This window comes from Lutzomyia longipalpis, chromosome 2, assembly GCF_024334085.1.
Source record: "Lutzomyia longipalpis isolate SR_M1_2022 chromosome 2, ASM2433408v1".
NCBI lineage: Eukaryota > Metazoa > Arthropoda > Insecta > Diptera > Psychodidae > Lutzomyia > Lutzomyia longipalpis.
The window spans coordinates 31,777,751-31,796,718 of NC_074708.1; the positions used below are offsets into that span (position 1 = coordinate 31,777,751).

At 33.9% G+C, this 18,968-nt stretch overlaps 1 protein-coding gene across 21 annotated transcripts in view; it reads right to left on the bottom strand.

The window, feature by feature from the left end:
- Window positions 1-18,941, bottom strand: part of LOC129790224 (cytohesin-1) — a 21,741-nt gene extending 2,800 nt beyond the window's left edge. The window contains exons 1-6 of one of the 21 annotated variants that reach the window (XM_055827640.1): window positions 18,714-18,920; window positions 18,323-18,396; window positions 6,322-6,553; window positions 6,116-6,215; window positions 5,440-6,034; window positions 2,132-2,342 (exon numbers count right to left, since the gene is read on the bottom strand). In XM_055827640.1, the coding sequence (XP_055683615.1) occupies window positions 2,190-2,342; window positions 5,440-6,034; window positions 6,116-6,215; window positions 6,322-6,553; window positions 18,323-18,396; window positions 18,714-18,780 (1,221 nt within the window). In that variant the 5' untranslated portion in view covers window positions 18,781-18,920 and the 3' untranslated portion in view covers window positions 2,132-2,189. Of the gene's footprint in view, window positions 1-2,131; window positions 2,343-2,678; window positions 6,035-6,115; window positions 6,216-6,321; window positions 6,554-7,555; window positions 8,353-13,702; window positions 14,543-16,545; window positions 17,084-18,322; window positions 18,397-18,713 lie in introns of those variants that run through there. The other 20 variants (XM_055827630.1, XM_055827629.1, XM_055827627.1 and 17 more) reach the window with 20 other exon arrangements.
- Window positions 18,942-18,968: the final 27 nt, after the last annotated feature.

Sequence of the window (18,968 nt, forward strand, 5' to 3'; positions counted from 1 at the left end):
CAGTGGGGATCCGTAATAAACATGGCTCGAAGTAAATATGGCCCGTAGTAAACATAATTGAAACCGAGCTCGGTTGGCTCGAAGTAAACATTGTGTGACCACTGATCCGCTTTAAACATTGCAAGAAACGATAGTTTGCGATTTTAATATATCGAACCTAAAAATCGATATATAGGGAAAAATTACCTATTTATAAATATTGTAAATTTTTTAAAAAAATGTTTTTTCATAAAATTTTGAGACATTTTCTGATAATGGAGTAGGAAGGAGCAATTTTTCAAGAATATTCGTAATAAAGTCGCTTAAAATTCTTATTTACTACTGAATAAAGAAAATTGTGGGTGTATTATAGGAGAAAGTTTTAAATTCTTATTTTTCACATTTTTAACCTCAAATTATATGACGCTGTAGTTTTAAAAAAATATATTTTTATGGTCCTCTATGGTCCTATTCACGAATCTCATGTGAAAAAAAATGATCATGACATTTTTCCTGACATTTTTTTGTCATTCCCTCTCACTCCCACTAATGTATTTCCCTACCTCTCGTCTTTCTCTGACGCATGCTTCCGACATTTTCATTATTTCATGCCTTCTCGCTCGGACTTATGAATTTCGGATCTTTTGTCCTAATCTTCGCCGAGTTGAACATTTTTTCTAACATTTTCTGTGCACTCAAAATGTTTTTCCGTTTCGTGTTATTTTCTCATTATTTGGGGATATTTTTCCATGGAAAAGTGAAAATTAGCTGTGCTTAAGTGTTCTCGGTGCCAGTAAAAGTGTAAAAAGTGGAAAATCGTGGATATTTATAGGCCAAACAAGTGAAAACAGTGAAGTTTTGACAGCAAAACATTCATTCCCGGACCAATTTTTCCGCGTTCAGGTGGAATTCCACCACCCAGGAAGCATTTCCCTGACCCCACACAGACCTTCCGTGTTGCAGATGACCTGTGGGAAGGTCCAAAAAACCTGCAGGAAGTGATTTGTGTGGTGAAAATCCGAAAAAGAATCCCGTAAAAATTGGTCAGGGAAAGAATGTTTTGATTTTTACTTCGTACATTTTCACATATTTGGCCCATAAATGACCGTAAATTTCCATTTTTCACTGTTTTCCTGGCACTGTGGGCTCTTTAGCTAAGCATTTTCCACTTTTCTTTGAGGAAAATATCCCCAAATGTTGAGAAAATTCAAGGAAATAAAAACATGTTGTGCGCAAGAAAAAAAGCATGCCATGAAAAAAAATGTCGTCACCATGCGTGGGAGAAAGACGAAAGATAGGAAAATACATTAGGGGGAATGAGAGGGAATGAAAAAAAACTGTCATGATCATTTTTTATTGACATTCTTTTCCTGCATAGCACCATTAGTGCTGAGATTTCCAAAAATTAAATTTAATTAGATTCATTAAAATTAATCAATTAATTAAAAAATTAATTATATTCATCATTTCATTAAGAAAGAGACAAAATCTCCTGACCAAAAAAGAATATTCTTCTGACAAATGCAGAATTTACTGATCAAAAGATTTTTTTCCTCTGGTGGGAAGACGTATTCGATATATCGATACTTCGGGATTCATCGGGATGCTTCGGAATATATCGAAACGATTTGTCAGCTGATCGGATTTCCAAAATGAAGTTTGACTTGACTTTTTGTGATCAATTTGATCCGCTACAAATTTTATTAAAATTATTGTGAAAATTGCCTTAAAGTTTAGTTTTGTGTTAAAAGAAACTTCTAAGGAAGTCTAGGAAGCGGCCACAGTGATTTAATTCAGAGAAAAATGGCAAGAATTAGCTTTTTTTGTGCACTGTTTCCGAGATGTTTACTACGAGCCACCCCTCAATTTCAATTTTAGTGCTTTTTTAATATTATTTAGCTAAATAAATAATGTTTTTGTACCTAAGATCACTTTGTTGATCTTACAGAAGAGGCCTGCATAAATATTTTGGATATTTATCCACCAGTTAAGATTTTGGCCCGTAGTAAACATTCCGGAACAGAACCGATTAAATATTTACTACGGATCCCCACTGTAAATTTCGCCAAAAAAAAAGGTAAAAGACTTTTTTTTTTCATCTCAATTAAGAGGTTTATGCTGAGAAAATTAGTGAAATGAAAAATAAATTCTCATGAGAAAAATTAAATTTCGATTTATTTTGCACGCGTGGACGGTGGCGTATTTGTCCATTAGCTCTTGGTGAGGGCCTTCTTCTTCCGCTGGACGAGAATGTCGTAGAAGGGGCTGTGACTGATGGACTGTGTGAGGCATTTGATCCACTCCTGTTTGTCTTCCTCCGTTGCTGCTGACATCCGGTACACTGTGTGCTTCCCCTCGACAACCTACAACAAAATGGACCAAAAGAGGTGTAGTATTACAGAAACCTGCCACGCACCCCCTCCCATCACTGTTTTACGAGAGAAGGGGGAGTCCCGTATCAATTTTCAATTAATATTAATGTTGGAATTGTTTCAAAATCACTTTTCCCATCGCATCCAGAGACCACTCAACCGCAATAAATATTCAATGTGGCTTTTGAGTGAAAGGCCCCCCTCATACAACAATTTACAACTATAGCCATAAGGTCACAACTGGGGGGATTTTGCGAGAAATTTGCTCTACATTTTGCGTCTCATGGCTGTGAGAATGTATATAATTTTATAGAGAAGAGGTTCCCATTTCTGTAGCTTGAGGATTTCACTTTCTTCCACCTCTTCCCCTAAATGTACATAGGAAGAGAACTCTCCTTCAATTCACTTTCCCAAAGTCATATTCCTACATACGCAATTATTCAGTTAAATTCTATCAAACGCAAAACTCGTGGAACTTGGGAAAACAAACCGTATAAAATCTTCTTTCATCTCTAAACAACAACATTTCAATTAGATTTAGAAGAAGAAACTCCACGTATTTAAAGCCTTTTTCATCATTTTCCTCAATAAACACATACTCTGCATGGAAAGTATGAAGAATTCCTCTTAAGCATCTTGAAACTTATTATTACACAAATAATATAGAATTCGTTGCAAGAAATTTTGCATTAAACCTCTCACTGAGAGAATACTCTCGAAGAATTGATTTATTCCAATTATTAAAATAATATAACGATGATACTAAACGAAGTGGAGCAATTGAATTGAAAAATAAACATACAAATTGCTCTCAAGTTTGGAGGTAGAAAGTTCTTAGAAAGTAGAGTAAGTTTTCATGCTATATAATGCTTGTTTGTTGTTTTAAAAGCAAAATTTCAAAGAACTTTCATTTGAATGGTAATGAATAATACTATTACTTTGTATTCTTCTTAAGAAAACAAGGAGAATCAAAGTATTAACCCAGATATGCTCAAGAATTTTTTGAATGATCAAATCTCAAGCAAAATATTGAAATTTCATGTAAAAGGTTCTAGAAATATTTATTTACTTAATTGGATTTATTCCAATTTTTCTGGGTTAGCTTTTCCAAAAACCTACCCAATATTTTGTGAACTAAACAAAGCTGGATCCAAATCAATTTAATAATTTGCTAAAACTTCCAGAAACTTTTCTTCTTGTCTATGTTTGATTAGAGAAGGTCACTTTGCTCTTCCAAAATATCCAGCAAAGACCGATGGATCAGTCCTCATTAGTCCTTACAATTTTAGCTAAAGCTTTCGAATCGAAAAGAATTCTTAGTAAAGTCCTAGTTTATCAAATTGATAAAAGATAAACCAGAACTTTACCAAGAACTTAATTTTACTGGAAAGATCTAGCTAAAATTGTAAGGATTCATTTAGACTGATCCACGGATCTTTGGTTGAAACTCACGGAAGGACAGAGCGTCCTACTCATTTCGGTTAAAGGGATCAGTCCGGTTTAACATGGAACATTTTCTATTTCAGTAACAATTTTATTTTTTAGTATCTTGTTTATTTGTGACCCTTTTAGACTTTGGGATTCGTTCAGAAACGACTTTGTTCGACAAAATCTTCCATTTTATGTAATAAACTTCGCGAGGGCTACATTGTAAAACCTGTACGAGCTCCGAAATGACTTAGCCGTTTTTACAATGTAGCCCTCGCATCGATATCTTTTTTTTTCTTCTAAATTGTGTATGAATACCAGAAATTGAAAGATTTTTTAAAATTCATTATCTTCACAACTGTGAAATGTAAGAGAAATTATCAGATTTTGTCTATTTATTAATTGTCTTTTAAGCTCCAAGACGTTATAGTTTTTTAAAGTTCGTATGAGATCTATCCACTAGAAAGAAAATTCGTCTTCGTTTTAAAAAGTGTGTTTTTCTTCCAGTTTAGATAGATTTAATAAATTAACTTCTTAGAATAAAATAGAAAAACTATCTGAAATAAATTACTCTACTAGAAAACTATTAAATCGTTCGAATCGTTTAGGAATAATTCCGCAATATTTTACATTATTTTCTCACGCTAATACACACTAAAGCTTTATAGATCTTATCATTAGATACTTGATATTCATTAAAGATTGCTATAAGCTCTTTAATAAAAAAAATCTCCTTAAGATACAACATTTTCAAGCTTATAAATATAATTTTTTCTTCATCGCTTTAGAACATGTTCAGATTTATATTTTTAGCTATACTTTGGCAAAGTATATCAATTAAAAATAAATTAACTAATGAATTCGCCTTGAAACCTTATTGCTAATGATTAGTTTCGATAAAATTCTTATCCAAGATCTACTTTTTGCTATTTTTTCTTTTAATTTCCATCAAACAAATTACAAAGAGACTATCATCTTCAAAAAATTCGCCTGATTAAATATTTAACAATATATTAATGGCCGTTTCTGCTTTGTTTCCCGTATTTACTAATCAAACATTTAAATGAGCCATAGACTAATAATATTAATATTGTTAGATAATAAATTCAAGTTCATTCCCTTGCAATTTCTCTCTCAACCTGCTGCAATAATTAATCTGCGAATTCCCTCATCGTTTTCCCCTTATCGTACAGAGAGATAACTTTTAGATAAATTAATTCGCCGCTTTGTCACACGAATGGCATCTTAATATCATTTTGTAGCTTCAATTGGAGCACGAATATTCCCTTGCACAAGTGCTTTGTTGGAACATTTATCAGCTGATTAGGTAACTTTGAAAAGCTACTGTCTCGATAAGTGTACGTACATATAACTCACTACTGTGCTACACAATCTCGCAAATATCTCAGGCATTTTAGTAACAATTAACAATAATTTTGCGTTCAATAGACCATGGTATGATTATATCAGAGCGTATTGCATGCAACTGCTTACGGGGCGAGCTTTCAATTCTCCACTTGATCTTCCTTGAACTCTCTCTGGGGGAATTGATGAGTGAAACCCTCTTCAAAACTTTTTTTTCTTGTGCAAAATCACCGACAATTTGCACCAATTGATGAATCATCTTAGAACAAAAGAATAAAACTACGAAAGTCCTGACCTTTCCCTCGGAATCTGTTTTACAAGCCTTGATAATGTCAGCTCCCCCGCATGCGTAGAGCTCAAAGCAATGTGGCTTATTGCGATCACTGATCTCACGGACGGAAATATTCTCAAGTGGAATAATTCCGCGTGGCTCCTTGTCTGTTGTGTACTCAAAATAGTACAAGCAGTTGTCATTGAGGATGAACCATCGTCTCTTCCAGGATTTGTAGCGTCCACCCTGCTTCCACAGCCACCCCTCTTTGTCGGGATTGAAGAATGTATGCATGAGATCATTCCCATCATCTTGCGGGATCTTAAAGGGCTCCGTTCGTATGCTCTCGTAGAGAGATTCAAGGAGCTCCCGCGGTAGGTCACCCCCATTGTTTATACCGCGATTCATTGAGATGAATTGCTCAATGCTCGGCTTATCCTTCACAGATGGATTGTGCAGCGACGTATTGAGCATGATGATGGCAAAACTGAGGACGTAGCAAGTGTCGGTGTTTGTAAAAATGTCCGGATTTAGCTGGCAGTAGCGCTGGGCGAAGCACTCCATCATTCTATCGATCTTCTGTGCTTCGCCCGGCAATCGGAACGACCAGAGGAATTGTCTGCAATGCAAAAAAAAAAGAAATCGAAATATTGCGATAATCTCTTCCACAACCTCATTCATTCTCATTTAAGGGACTCACCTTAAAGCTTGTACCAGAATCAAATTGGTGAAGTCATGCAGTTCGACGAATGCCTTTAATACTTGCTCGTTGAAGTCATTTTTCTCTCCCAGATAATCCCCTGAGGAAAAGCAAAAGAAGAAGAAAAAGGAAACCCATTTTAGTTCAACAGATCAAGGGGAAATGTCGAGAGAAATCGTAAAATTTGCACTATATGTATTCCTTACCAATTGCTGTCTTATTTAGCCCTTCCCCTTTGTACAAGAAGTACGCAACATCCTGCGGATCCATGCGTATTAGATGATTCTCACGCAAATACTCAATCCCCTTCTTTGGATCCATATTAAACTTCTTCCGTCCGATTGACATTTGTTTATCCTTATTGGAATATTTGCAGTCTTCCTGCGAGTCCAGAGACTCCATCTCTGACACCACCTCACACAGTTCATCCTTAATTTGCTGCATTGGAAAGAAAAAGAAGGGAAATTGTTAGCCATAAACTTTACTTCTTTCTCTCAATCTCATGCCTCAGATTCAAGACTGCTAAAATATTCTCCCCTTTTTTTTAATAAATGTATTTATGCAGATTTAATTCAATTGATCTCTCGTCCTTCTTTCGTAGAGTTGAGAAAATTTTTAAAGACAATTTTTATAGATAAAATTGATGATTAAATGCTAAATAGAAAATTTAATTATTTGTCCGTATTCTTGAGAAAAGATTTAAGATTATTAATAAAAAATATTTTAAAATTTTCAACACAACGTGATCGTTGACTGAATTAAGGGATGGTCTCCAATTTTGAATCAAAAAATTATAAATTAGCTTGCGATCTCGTTAAATGGCCAAATAACTGATAAGAATTCAGTATTTTCTATTTTGAAAATTAATTTTTGTATTTAAAAAAAAATATTTGAAATTCTCACATTTTGCCCATTTTATTCCTGTAGAATTTCCAAAATTCGAGGCCATCCCTTAGTTTAGATATTTAAGCATAAATTTATTTTTCAAATTATTCTTATTCTTTCCGTATTTAGGTATTTACGTATTTACATTTACGTATAGGTTTAAAAGATCTTACAAGTCTATTCTATAAGTCTAACGTTTTTCATTGTTCTAATCATTCTAAACCGTTTCATTGATTAATAATATTTTTTATACCGGAAAATATACCTTAAAACCAAGAAGAATTCACAAAATTATTCCTACTAGACCAACAAGCACCTATCTGTAATCCTTAATTTTTATTCTTTGCAACTCTTTCAATCTTCTTGCTTTACATCGAGTAAAAAATGTTTTCCAAACAAATAAAATGTAAATGGAACAAAAATGTTCCACAATGGCCCTCCCTTAGTTATTCTTTTTTCTCTCTCCCCTAACCACTGCACCCCATTCTATAAGTTCTCGCCAAAATGGGGGTGGCCATTATGTAGTTATGTTAACAGCTCCTCCATGCTATATACCTTTTGGTCTCTAATGTGATTGTATTTCACTTTAGTCACATCAGCGTCATCGATGAACTGAAGATTCTCCTCATTATCAATCAAACGTCTAGCCAAATTTAGTACTCGACCATTGTCATCAAAGACAAGCCCCCGTCTGTCGCGGCTCCAATTATCGAAATCCACACGCTGCTTTATCACAGTTCTCGTGGTCACTTTCACCACTTTCCTCTCTTCCGTTCTTTCGGTACGGCCACCTGCTCTCCTATCCACCACAACATCCCTCGATTCTGTCACAGTTCGCGTAACTTGATGGACATCCTGCTGCTGCTGCGGGTTCCCCTGGTGGGTGACTTCACTCTTCTGATGGGCAGTTAAATCAACACAACTCTTTTGCAATTTCTTGGCATCCTTAGTGTCCTTGGTGTGGCTCTTTGGTTGGCGCCTCAGCGACGAGAACCAATTGTTCGTCGAGGATTTCTTATCACTGCTATACGTGAACATCATTCACGCCACATTCTCCCCAATTTGTCACTCAACACTCTTTTGGGAGAGGAAAAATATCTTGTAAATGTCGTATCACACGTCCTCTCTGTCTCTGTTTTGCAAATGAATATTTTTCAACTCATCTCCACCTCAAAACAACACACAGATGTCTCATGAGAGAATGTGAAGACCACTATGGGAGTTTCACGCATAAACTTCTTTGTCACACTCAACTCTGGTGCCACACGTTTTTCTCATTCACCAAAATATACTATACGATGTGATGCTCTTGTGTGCTTCCACCTTCTTCCCTCACTCTGCTGGAAGTTTTCCTAAAAATAGCATTTTCATGGATATTTTCCCTTTTTGCCACAAATTTAATTGTGTAATGCCGTGGATGAGATATTTATATGGAAATTGGGTCAAATTTAGATTGACACTCTTCTCTCTAAAATTGACTCCCTAAACACGCCTACTGAATTTTTTCCCATATATATAGCATACTACCTATGTTATATACATATATAATATTTTAGTCTCTCGCCCACCTCTTTTTTTGCCTTTGGGGACCCAACATGCGTGATGAACCTTTGCGGATAAAATGAAAATTCCACTCTTCGTGGAGAAAGAGAACATTTTTTTGGCGAAATATTTCCCCCCTTAAAATACACGCCATCATTTTAATTCATGCATTTTTTTTCGTTGTAGCACGAAGAAAGAATTTAATAGCGACAAAAGTGCTGAGAAACGTGAGTGAAATATTTTTGCCCAAAAAACTTGTTGATTATTCTTCCCATCCGCATGTCTTTTCTCCCCAACATCTCACACGTTCTCTTGCATTGCAGCATTTCCACAGGAGAGGGGATATAGGAGGAAATATAATATATTATTTCATTTCACGAAGCACCCGAAAATGGAAAGAATGAGATTCTTCTTGTGCGGAGAAGAAGCTTCTTTATTGAATTCTTTCTTGCTTCTAGCGGAAGAATTACTCACTTAATTAGGATGTTTGCTTAATTGTTTAGTCATTTTTTTTATTGCATTCTAAAGAATCACATTTAATGCCTCTCCGTGGGTTACTCTTTTCTATTACTCATACATTGGGATTTTTGTGGAGCCTTATGGAGCTTTTGAGCTTTTAATTCTATACGTAAGTTATATAAGAAGTTGATTCATTCAGTTATTTCAAGAACATTTTCTTTGGATTATTCTAATGAATGAAACTCTTTTAATTATATTCCGATAATTGAGAATATTTTTAACCCATTTTTGTCCCATTCAGAAAATTTTCTTTCTTGGTTTGAGTGCATAAAACTCTTAGAAAAAGTTTTTATTATCAAAAATGTCTAATAGATTTGCCTTTAAGGTTTTTTGGGTCATACGCTGACCCAAACGTGAAACATTTTATTTTTTCAATTATTTATGAATGTAATTGTTTTTCCATGTTACAAATGCATCAAATTCACGCATAAGGGGTCAAAGAAGACGTTCTGAGTGAGAAAAGTCCTCTAAAAAGAATCATAGAATAAAAATCGCGATAAAAGAGCGCAGTTTCAATGTTTTTATGTTTCACGTTGGACGTTAAAGGGTTAAATGAAGAATTCTAGAACTCATTTGCAAAATTTTAATAATTTTGGTTGAAAATTGATTTTTCTGGACAATTTTGAAATCCTACTTCTTGAAAATCTTTAAAATTTTCTCTGCATAGGTCAGTCAGAACAAGATAAATTCTTAAATAGAGGGAGTCTTAATTTAATGAATTCTTTGAAAAACAGTCTTAAATATTCAGGAAAACTATCTAAAACTATTTTTCAAACTTATTCACAGTTTTCTGAAGAAGCACGAGAAAAAGTTCTAGAGTAAGAAAAGCAAACTTTTCTAAAATCTTTCACCTTAATTAAAAATAAACATTCCTACTTAATAAAAATCTCAGTACGACTACAGAGCCTCCCTGTAATTAGGAATGTATATTTCTTAATTGAGATAATCGAATAAATTTACCTCATTGATCATTCCGTAATGATATTAACTCAAGGTGAGCTACTCATTGATTAACTCCTATTATTCTTGAATGAGATCTCAACAAGAATTTCTACTCTCTCTCTCTCATCTCACTTAATCTACAGACAAAGGCGCCCAACATAATATATGTATATATTTCTATTACGTATAATATTGAATTAATAGAGAGGAATCACCCTGAAAGGAGAAGAGAAGCATAATATCAATGGCAATATGTGCCAATTATTTTGACACTCACTGTAATTGCTTCCTTTCTTGAACTTTAATAAAAACCCTCCTCACATCACCAATTTCTCACTCGAAATTCTCTGTGCACGATGGTCAGTCCCAGTCAATTCCGAATCATCAATTCTCTCGGCGCTCATAAATTGAATTATTATTTAATAAATTGCTTTTTTGTTGCAACAAAACATGGTGATAAATAAAAAGGCAGGAAGTCACACAAAAGATAAAATAAAGTAATTTTTTCTCTCTTTGCTTTTATCGCTTATTTTCTCCATCCTTCTTCATTCTCTTTAGAAGGTTTTTTTCCGGGTCACAAATCGTATGGCAAAGTGCGGCAAAATGCGAGTATTTCTTGTGGATTTCCTGTTGTTTGCGCGGAAAGGAAAAACTTATGGGAGGCAGCATAGGTTTTTTGTTCTTCTTTTCTTTTTTTTTCACTTCGTCATCCAAGACAATTCATCAAAATTGCTACTTTATGTCAATACACAACCAAAGTATATTAAAAAAGAAAAGAATATCTTCTCATTTCTCTATACCTACATTTTTTCCTCTCCACATTAAATACCGAATTTATGTGACAATTGTATTTCAATTTAGTGGTCTTCTTTTGCCTTCAATTGCGGTGAAACTTTCATAAGAAATCAAATATTTATCCAGACAATTTTTTTTCCTTTCAACAAGTGTTGTGTAGAAAATCTCATTACAAAGAATTTTACAACACATTCTATTTTTCCGTTCTCAATATCGAGGGATAAAGTACGTTCTATTTGCAGTAGTGTTGTATCTTTAATTGCAATGTACACGTAATAAGTTTTTTTTGCATATATTTAATTGTTTACCATCAATTTTCTCTATCTGTGGCACGTTTTCCTTTTACTTATCTGTTTATCCAACAACACAACAATACCTTTTGCAAAATAATAAAGAGAGAAAAATATGAAAATAACTCTTCATCAAGTAAAAAAAATATTCATAATGAGATTGTTCGTCAGCAGAATAATATATTGCCGTAGACATAAAAAAATGAAATCTACCTGCTCTCAATGAAGTTTTTATTTTCTCAAAGCTGTTTGTTTTAAAACATTTGCAAAAGACAAATTGCATCTAATATCGTCGTTGTCGTCAGAAGTGGGACGTAAGTAAGATCTATGAGGGTCTCTTCATTTACGTTTGTACGTCGTTTGAGAGCTTAGAATATCGTTCTTACAGGATTTTGTGGGAATTTTAACTAGTTTGAACTCAATTTTTACAATGCTTTATGATTAAATTATCATGTTTTGTTATAAAAATAAAAAGAAATATGCTACAATTTAAATTTTATTTTACAAACTGCTGACGTTCATTTGTACGTTTATTCTCAAATAAAACTTATATATTTTTAGAATATTATTATCTAAAACTGCCGGAAAATAAAATTCCTATATGAGAATTAGAATTTATTAAAGAACAAATCATAGAACTTTTTATTTAATTACTTTTAACTTCTATTGAATGATTTTCAAATAAGTTCTGTATTGAAATAAAATATCTGTAATCTTTTCTCTAATTTTAAGAGATTTTCTAAAATGTTTTTTTTTTGATAATATTTTTTATTTTAAAAGTATTTAAAGAATTAAAATGGATTTATATAAATTATTTGTTCAAAAGTGGGTTAATGAATAGCGTATGATTTTCTCATTGCTATCGCTGAAGGTTCTAATCTCACTAAAATATTTTTTTTCTTTTTGTTTTCTATCTTTTTTCTTCAGTGGAAGTGCATCCTACACAAATATTCAATGAAACACGACTGGAATTCTCTGAGACGCAGAATCTATTTAATAATGTTGTTTAGACTTTTTTTCTTAACATTTCTAATAATTATTTTTAATTTATTTTAAAGATCTTTCTTAAAATAATAAAATAATTATAAAATTTAATTTTTAAACGCATTCCAAGGCGTGGAAATTCTTTGGTCAATGTGTTCAATGCCAAATAAGCTGGGATTTTATGATTTTAGCATTCCAACTGAAACATTTACACGCTATTAAACATTTCTTCTAATCACCCATACTCGAAAAAAGTTCTATCCAAATAACAAATTCCAGAGACAAATAAACTAGTGAGCAATCTTCGCACATGTAGTTAATTTAGAGAGAGAAGGAAAGATGATAGAACGCCGAATGTTTATGCGATATTCAGGCGTTTGGCTGAGTGAATTCTCCTTCAAGGCATTTGATGGAAATTTTATTAAAGACCCTCATATAAAATCTACACTCGCATTGTAAATTCAACATTGAAAAGATAGAAACATCTAAGACAGACACATTACAAATCAGAATATGAAGAATTTACATCTTTTTTTTGTATTCTCTCTATCTCATCTAACTCCTCCACCTCCTGTGAGTACAAAAAAAATCCCTCTAAACATGTAAATAAAGTTGTGCATAGAAAAAAGCGAGCTAAAGACACTGCTGGATTGTTGTGAGGAAGAAGAGAAAAAAGTTCCTTCTGTAGCGATTTTTTATAATGTTGTACGTCTTATATATATAAATATGATATCATGTTTATTCAATTACGTCAGAATCTGGTTATCATGTGAGCGACTCGTTAAATTCTTTTTGTTCCCTCATCCCAACCAATGTTGTATGTATATTTTGAATAAATTTAAATTCAATTTGTATGACTTTACGTCTGCTCCTGATAGACACACCGTGGTTTTCTTCACATCGTTTGCATCTCTCGCAATAATGCGAAAGAAAGAAATATAAATGATCCCATCGTGTTACAAATGTTTTTTCTTGGATTTAAAAAAAAAAATTTATTACATTTTTTTTGCCAGACTAATGTGTAGAAAAATAAACGAGTTCATATACACATAATTGTCGTTTGGAAGGCTCTTTAAAATTTCCGCTTCACCACACACAGCGCGCAATAATCTCCGCTCCTATGTTATATTTTATACTCGCGCGGTATTTAAGCTGATAAAATACCTTTGTACAGGGTGATGGGAAAGGTAATTATTTTATTTAATTTAATTGTAAAGCAATTTGTTGATTAAACTCAAAATAAAAACGGACTTTTAAAACATTTTTATGGAATTTATCCTTGTTTTCAGGTTTTGGGTTGTCCTGCCAATGAACTATTCATCTCATTCGCAAGAAATTCAATAAATAAATAAACTTTTATGCGTAATTTTCCTATGTGTATGAGTAAACCCACTTTAGAGACATATCTGAAAGAATTCCTGTCCCCGGGAGCAAAATTGAAGAAATAACGTTTAGAACAATATTCGCTGCACCACCTTGTCCATATCGCATGTGTAGTAATATTCTTTTTCATCTATATTTACAAAATTCAGCCGTGTGAGCGTGGCAATACGACACAAAAGGTGGTACAAGTGTGCGAGAGACGGGGAAAATCAATTAGCAATTCGTAGTCATTCACTCCGCTACTGACAATGACATGAATCACTTTTCTTATTAAACTCTCATCCACGGCAATCACGTACAACTATTTTTGCATACACTCGGTTGAGCTAAATTGTCTCTCACTCTCTCATTTAACACTAAATCGTTGCACTATTTTGCGTTCTAAAAAAATCACCTTTTGAGATTTTTTTTCTCACTGCACAACTTGAGAAAAGAATCTTTGAACTTTTAGGATAAATCAATGTCACAAGTCTCCTCAAACCATCTGGCTACGTATTCAACTTCCGCACCAGTGTGTCCACTTTTTCGCGCAACAGAGGAATTTCATACGTCGTCACACAAGTCAGAATTTAATAATTATTAGCTCTTATTTTTTTCTTTTTTGCTTCTTCACACACGAAAAGCACCAGTCGCGAGTATCTTTGAAATAACTACACAAATATAAAGTTTTAATATTTGCTGGCTCACCCAGCTTAACTCCGTGAGACTATCCGCTGAGCCTCTCCACTCTTGACTAACTGCCAGGCCGACGAAGTCACCGCGCGAAATATTTTGCCTCTGGGTCTGTGTGCCCAGTAGCGTCGGCGGGTGTTCCGCACACGAACGCAAAAGAGCTTCTCGTCATTTTCCCCCCGGTACGTTTTGTTTGGAGGAGCTGTGCTGGCTGCCCATTTCACTGTTTATTTGTGGAAGATGTCTTTCCATTTAATTAACGCCCATACCCCATTGAGTTGTGTCTGCCGGGAAAGTGTTGCGAGAATTCATCTTTCTCACAGCCAAAAAAAATATATAAAACAACAATTCAATAAAATCCAACTGCCCAAAACACTCTGTGAGACCAACCAAGACTCTGAACAACGAAAAACTAATCTCATTGAGTCTTTTATTTTATTTTTGCCAACCGGCCTCCAAGGCCGGAGACCCTTTCCAATGGGCAGATGGAGAAAACGCATTTTACCCACAATATGTGCCTTCGAGGCCATTCACATTTTCTCTTAATGGTATTTGCAAAATACCTACTTATTTTTGTTATTCATGAGAAAATTGCAAAGAAGCATCTTCAAGTACTAATTTTCCCCATTCAATCACCGGAAGTGACCGATGCAGCTGCAAAACGCATTTTTTTTTAAACAAATAAACTCCCTTTCAGTAATAAATTATTATTTATAGAAAAATTTCCATGGTTCTCCTAAAAATACATTTTCCATAATATTTTCCTTAATTTATTGCATGGAAATCGTCAAATCATCCCAAATATGATTTCAAAAGGAATTTACGTCACCAATATGCGTCAGAACGAAGTCTCGAATGAATTTGGATATTTCACAAACCACAATTCCAATATTTGACTACTTGGCAAATTTTAATAATAGTCTACCTACACATTCAGCGTTAGAAGATTTTTTTAAGAAGGTAAAACGGAATTAGAATGAAATGCAAACAATTAATAGCAGAGAGGTTCTAGTGGCGTTTGTATTGAAGGCTTTTACTATTTTAAGGACGTGGGTTTAAATCCCGAATTAGCTAAAAATTGCTTTAAACTCCAATTTTCTTAAAATCCTTTTTTAATAAATTCTTCTTAAAGCCTTTTGTGAAATATCTAACGTACAAAAACCTTCATAAGTTTTTCTTTCTATAATGTTCCGATTTTGACAATTTTCTTGTAATAAATTCAATAGATAAAAAAATATGATAAAATATGAAAATGATATAGATTTGTTTAAGAAATTATTATTTTATTACCACAAAAACAAAAAATAAATGCGATTTTTAAAATTTATCAAAATCGAACATTTTGTAATGTAAACTATGTAGTAAATTTTTCCACATTCAATAAGCTTTATTAAATTCTAGTCAACCCGAGCCCCCAATCACGTGTGAGCAAACTCCATTTTAAGCTATAAAAGGGGGCGTATTTTAGTAGGGGGGATGAATAATACGGTACCCGGAAAAATTCTAAAAATAAAAAAAATCCCGTTATCTGACCCTTCAGCAGGTAGAAAATGGGAAAAAATCAATTTTTCTGTGTGGACGCTACAAAGGGGGGTTGGGGCGGAATCCCATATAGCGCTTGCAACTCGTATTGACCCCCTCTACCCCCATACCAAATTTCATCAAGATCGGCCCAGCGGTTTCGGAGGAGTTCATGTGCCACAGACAAACAGACGTTTCAGGTTTATATATTAAGATTTAACCTGAAACTTATAGAATATAGTTTCGTATTCTCCTAAATTTGGTCCGATTTTGACAATTTTGATAATCTCCTCGTTTATACTATAATTTTAAAAAATGTAAAAAGGTTTCAAAAAAATCTTATCCAATTATTACAAATTTTTTTAAAGATTTGTTCAAGAAATCATCATTTTAAAACATCTATATACAAACAAACGTTTTAAGCTTTATAAATGATTAATCAATATTGAACATTTTGTGGTGTGCGCCCAATATATATCTTTCCACATACTATCACCTTTTCTATTTTAAAACTTTTACAATTCACAAAGAGTAAAAGGTTTAAGATCGCACATTAATTAAACAATAGTATTCAATTAAAATAAATCCGATTTAGATGAATATCAGCTTAGAAAGAATAAAGAAAAAGGTCACGCATTTCATTGCATTGAATACCCCTTTGGTGGAAATTTTCACTGCATAAAATTCCACGGTTGGTTGTATAAATAGGCAAATAGAGAGTGAATTTTTGGCTTTTAAATACACAATCCATCGGGTATTTGATTCCCAAACAAAACACCGAGTTTGAACCACCAGCATTGTGGTGTAGCAACAACATTTTTTGGCAAGGAGCCCCAAAAGACTCTCAGGCTTCTTCTTCTTTTCTCTCTCTCTCCCTAGCTTTAGAAGGATATTTACTTTGTGCTCACGCCCCGTCTGCGGCCCCAATAGGCGTATATGTAGTACACAATAGAACGAAAGGGGGTGCACATTGAGACGAGTGCCAAGAATCCCCCATTTACCCATCTCAAATAGGGTCTTCTTCTACTAATAAGATTTGACCCTCACACAAGAGATCTTCATGAATTTCTTGCACTCTATCGCAGCGACTTTCACGAACGATTTAATCCGATAAATTTCTCTCACCCAACACAAAGGCACACACCACATTAAATTAAATCTCCCTCGAGAATTTATTTTTATTCATCATCTCTCACAGAGAAGGAGGATTTCAACGAGAAATTTCATGATATATTTTATGGTGAGAGCCTTTAACATTTTTTTTATAAGCTTATCATCTTTCTTCCAAGCGAGTGAAATATTGGGAAATTGACACGCGCGATTTTAATCTTCAAGGCGCAGTTTTTTTCACGACGTCCCGCAAAAACACTGATAAATCTCTTTTTAAAAGTCCTCCTACTTTTTTTTTTGCTTCTTGCTTTCTCATTTATTTTATTATATTGATATTAAACTCTCTTAGTTTTTCTTCTCTCGCAAAGTCGCACACACGAAGAGCGAGCGATAAGGAACATTCGCTGCGGAAGTTTCAGAAGTTGGGATTTTTTCTTCTTTATATATAATTTTCATTTGAAAAGCGCAAAATCTCCACAAGGCCTTTTGCAAAGCAGATAAAGAATTTTACGAAAACATCTTATACTATGTTCTAGAAAAATTAGTTGAAGAAAAAAGGGAATGTACTGATAAGAATATAAATTCTTGTGGTTTGAATAACTAAAGAAATTCTCCATTGAATCTATCTTAGAATTTTTCTCAAGAACTTAAAGAAGGAAAAAAGAGGAGTTTTCAGAGTTAGTTTTGAGTGCAAGTCTAAGAAAAACAATAAAACCTTTTCCAAGCGTCTGTTTTTTTTTTCATTTCAAAACGTTAAGAATTAAATAAGAGTTTTAGAATTACTTGAATGACAAAAATTGTAAATAACTATACATATTTTATAGAATAAGTTTTAAAATGTTTTTAAATACATAATATAATTTTGAAAATAACGTTCTTAACGTTGAGGTTATGAATACAGAATTCGGCCATTGTTTTTTGACGCGTCGTTCCTTTTATAATCTTTCTTCAGGACCAAAGCAAAAAGAAATTGAAAACTTTTTCATTTCGCTTATAAAATTGATAAAAAGCCATGATTTAAAAGTAATTAAAGATTTTCCAGATTATTTAAAGACTTTCGAGACTACCTATTGAAAAAAAATTAAATTTTTGAAAGAAATTTACAAAACAAGAATAGAATGTTTTTTGGGACATTCCACAGCTAAAATATTAGCCCCTTACTAGTGCTATTTTCAGCAATAGCAAGCCCCTTTGCCTTTCCCTCATAGCGAACGCATTTTATTACTTTCTTTAAGGAGAGATAGTGTCGATTTCTTTTGGACCCTTCTCTGCTGCCTCTCCTTGCATGGTCAATTCCAATCATTCCAATTGCCACGGATTGGCGATGGTGCTAAAGCGAGTTCTATTTCGGTAATTCAAGACAGTCATTGGGCATCGATTAGCTCTCTCTTCAACCATTTTCTCTTTTTTTCTTCAACTTCTATGTGAAATTGGAGGCAGAGAAGCCAGAAAAGGCATTTCCCCCATCAAGTCGTCTTCTCAAACCCCAGCCTGGGTGAGAAAATAGCCAGCCAGTCTTGAATCTTGTAAGGCGTAGTTGAGAAGAGAATTTTTTTGGAATTACCTGAATTTCCAGGAGGAGTTCCTGCTTCCTCTTTCGCAGGTCAATAAGCAGCTTCTGTTGCTCCGGCGTCAGATCTGAAAAAAATGCCAAAACAATGGATGAGATGCGATGAGAATTGGGGCGCTGGAATTGAACAATTTGGCAGCATATTTTCCCACATTTAGCCCACTTTTTTGGGTCATCGTGAATTCACTTCATGGGCATTTCTCCAACTTGTCTGAGACATTTGAATAAATGAAAGCCCTGAGAAGCGATAAATTGCAATCATATAGCTACCAATTTGGACAACAAAGTCTCGCATTTTTGGCGTGAAATACTCAAAATTTTCTTTTGAGATCTTTCTTTTTGGTGTTGTGAGGAAAGTTTTCGACGCCCAAGTTGTCAATTTTACCTGGCAGTGGAAATGCTTCGGAATGTTGTGGATTTGATGGCATTGTGGCGTATGAGCACGTTTCCATCCTAATATTGTCACTTTTATGCACAATTTTTGATTATTTTTCACTCTTTTGGTGCTGTGGGAAAGAAGAAATTCACAAAAACATTTTCCAACTTTTTCTTACACAAATCTTTATTTTGTAAATAAATACACCTTCCATGCTTTCCAGTGGAATCCCAGGAAGACCCGTGTGGGGAATTTTCCTTTCCC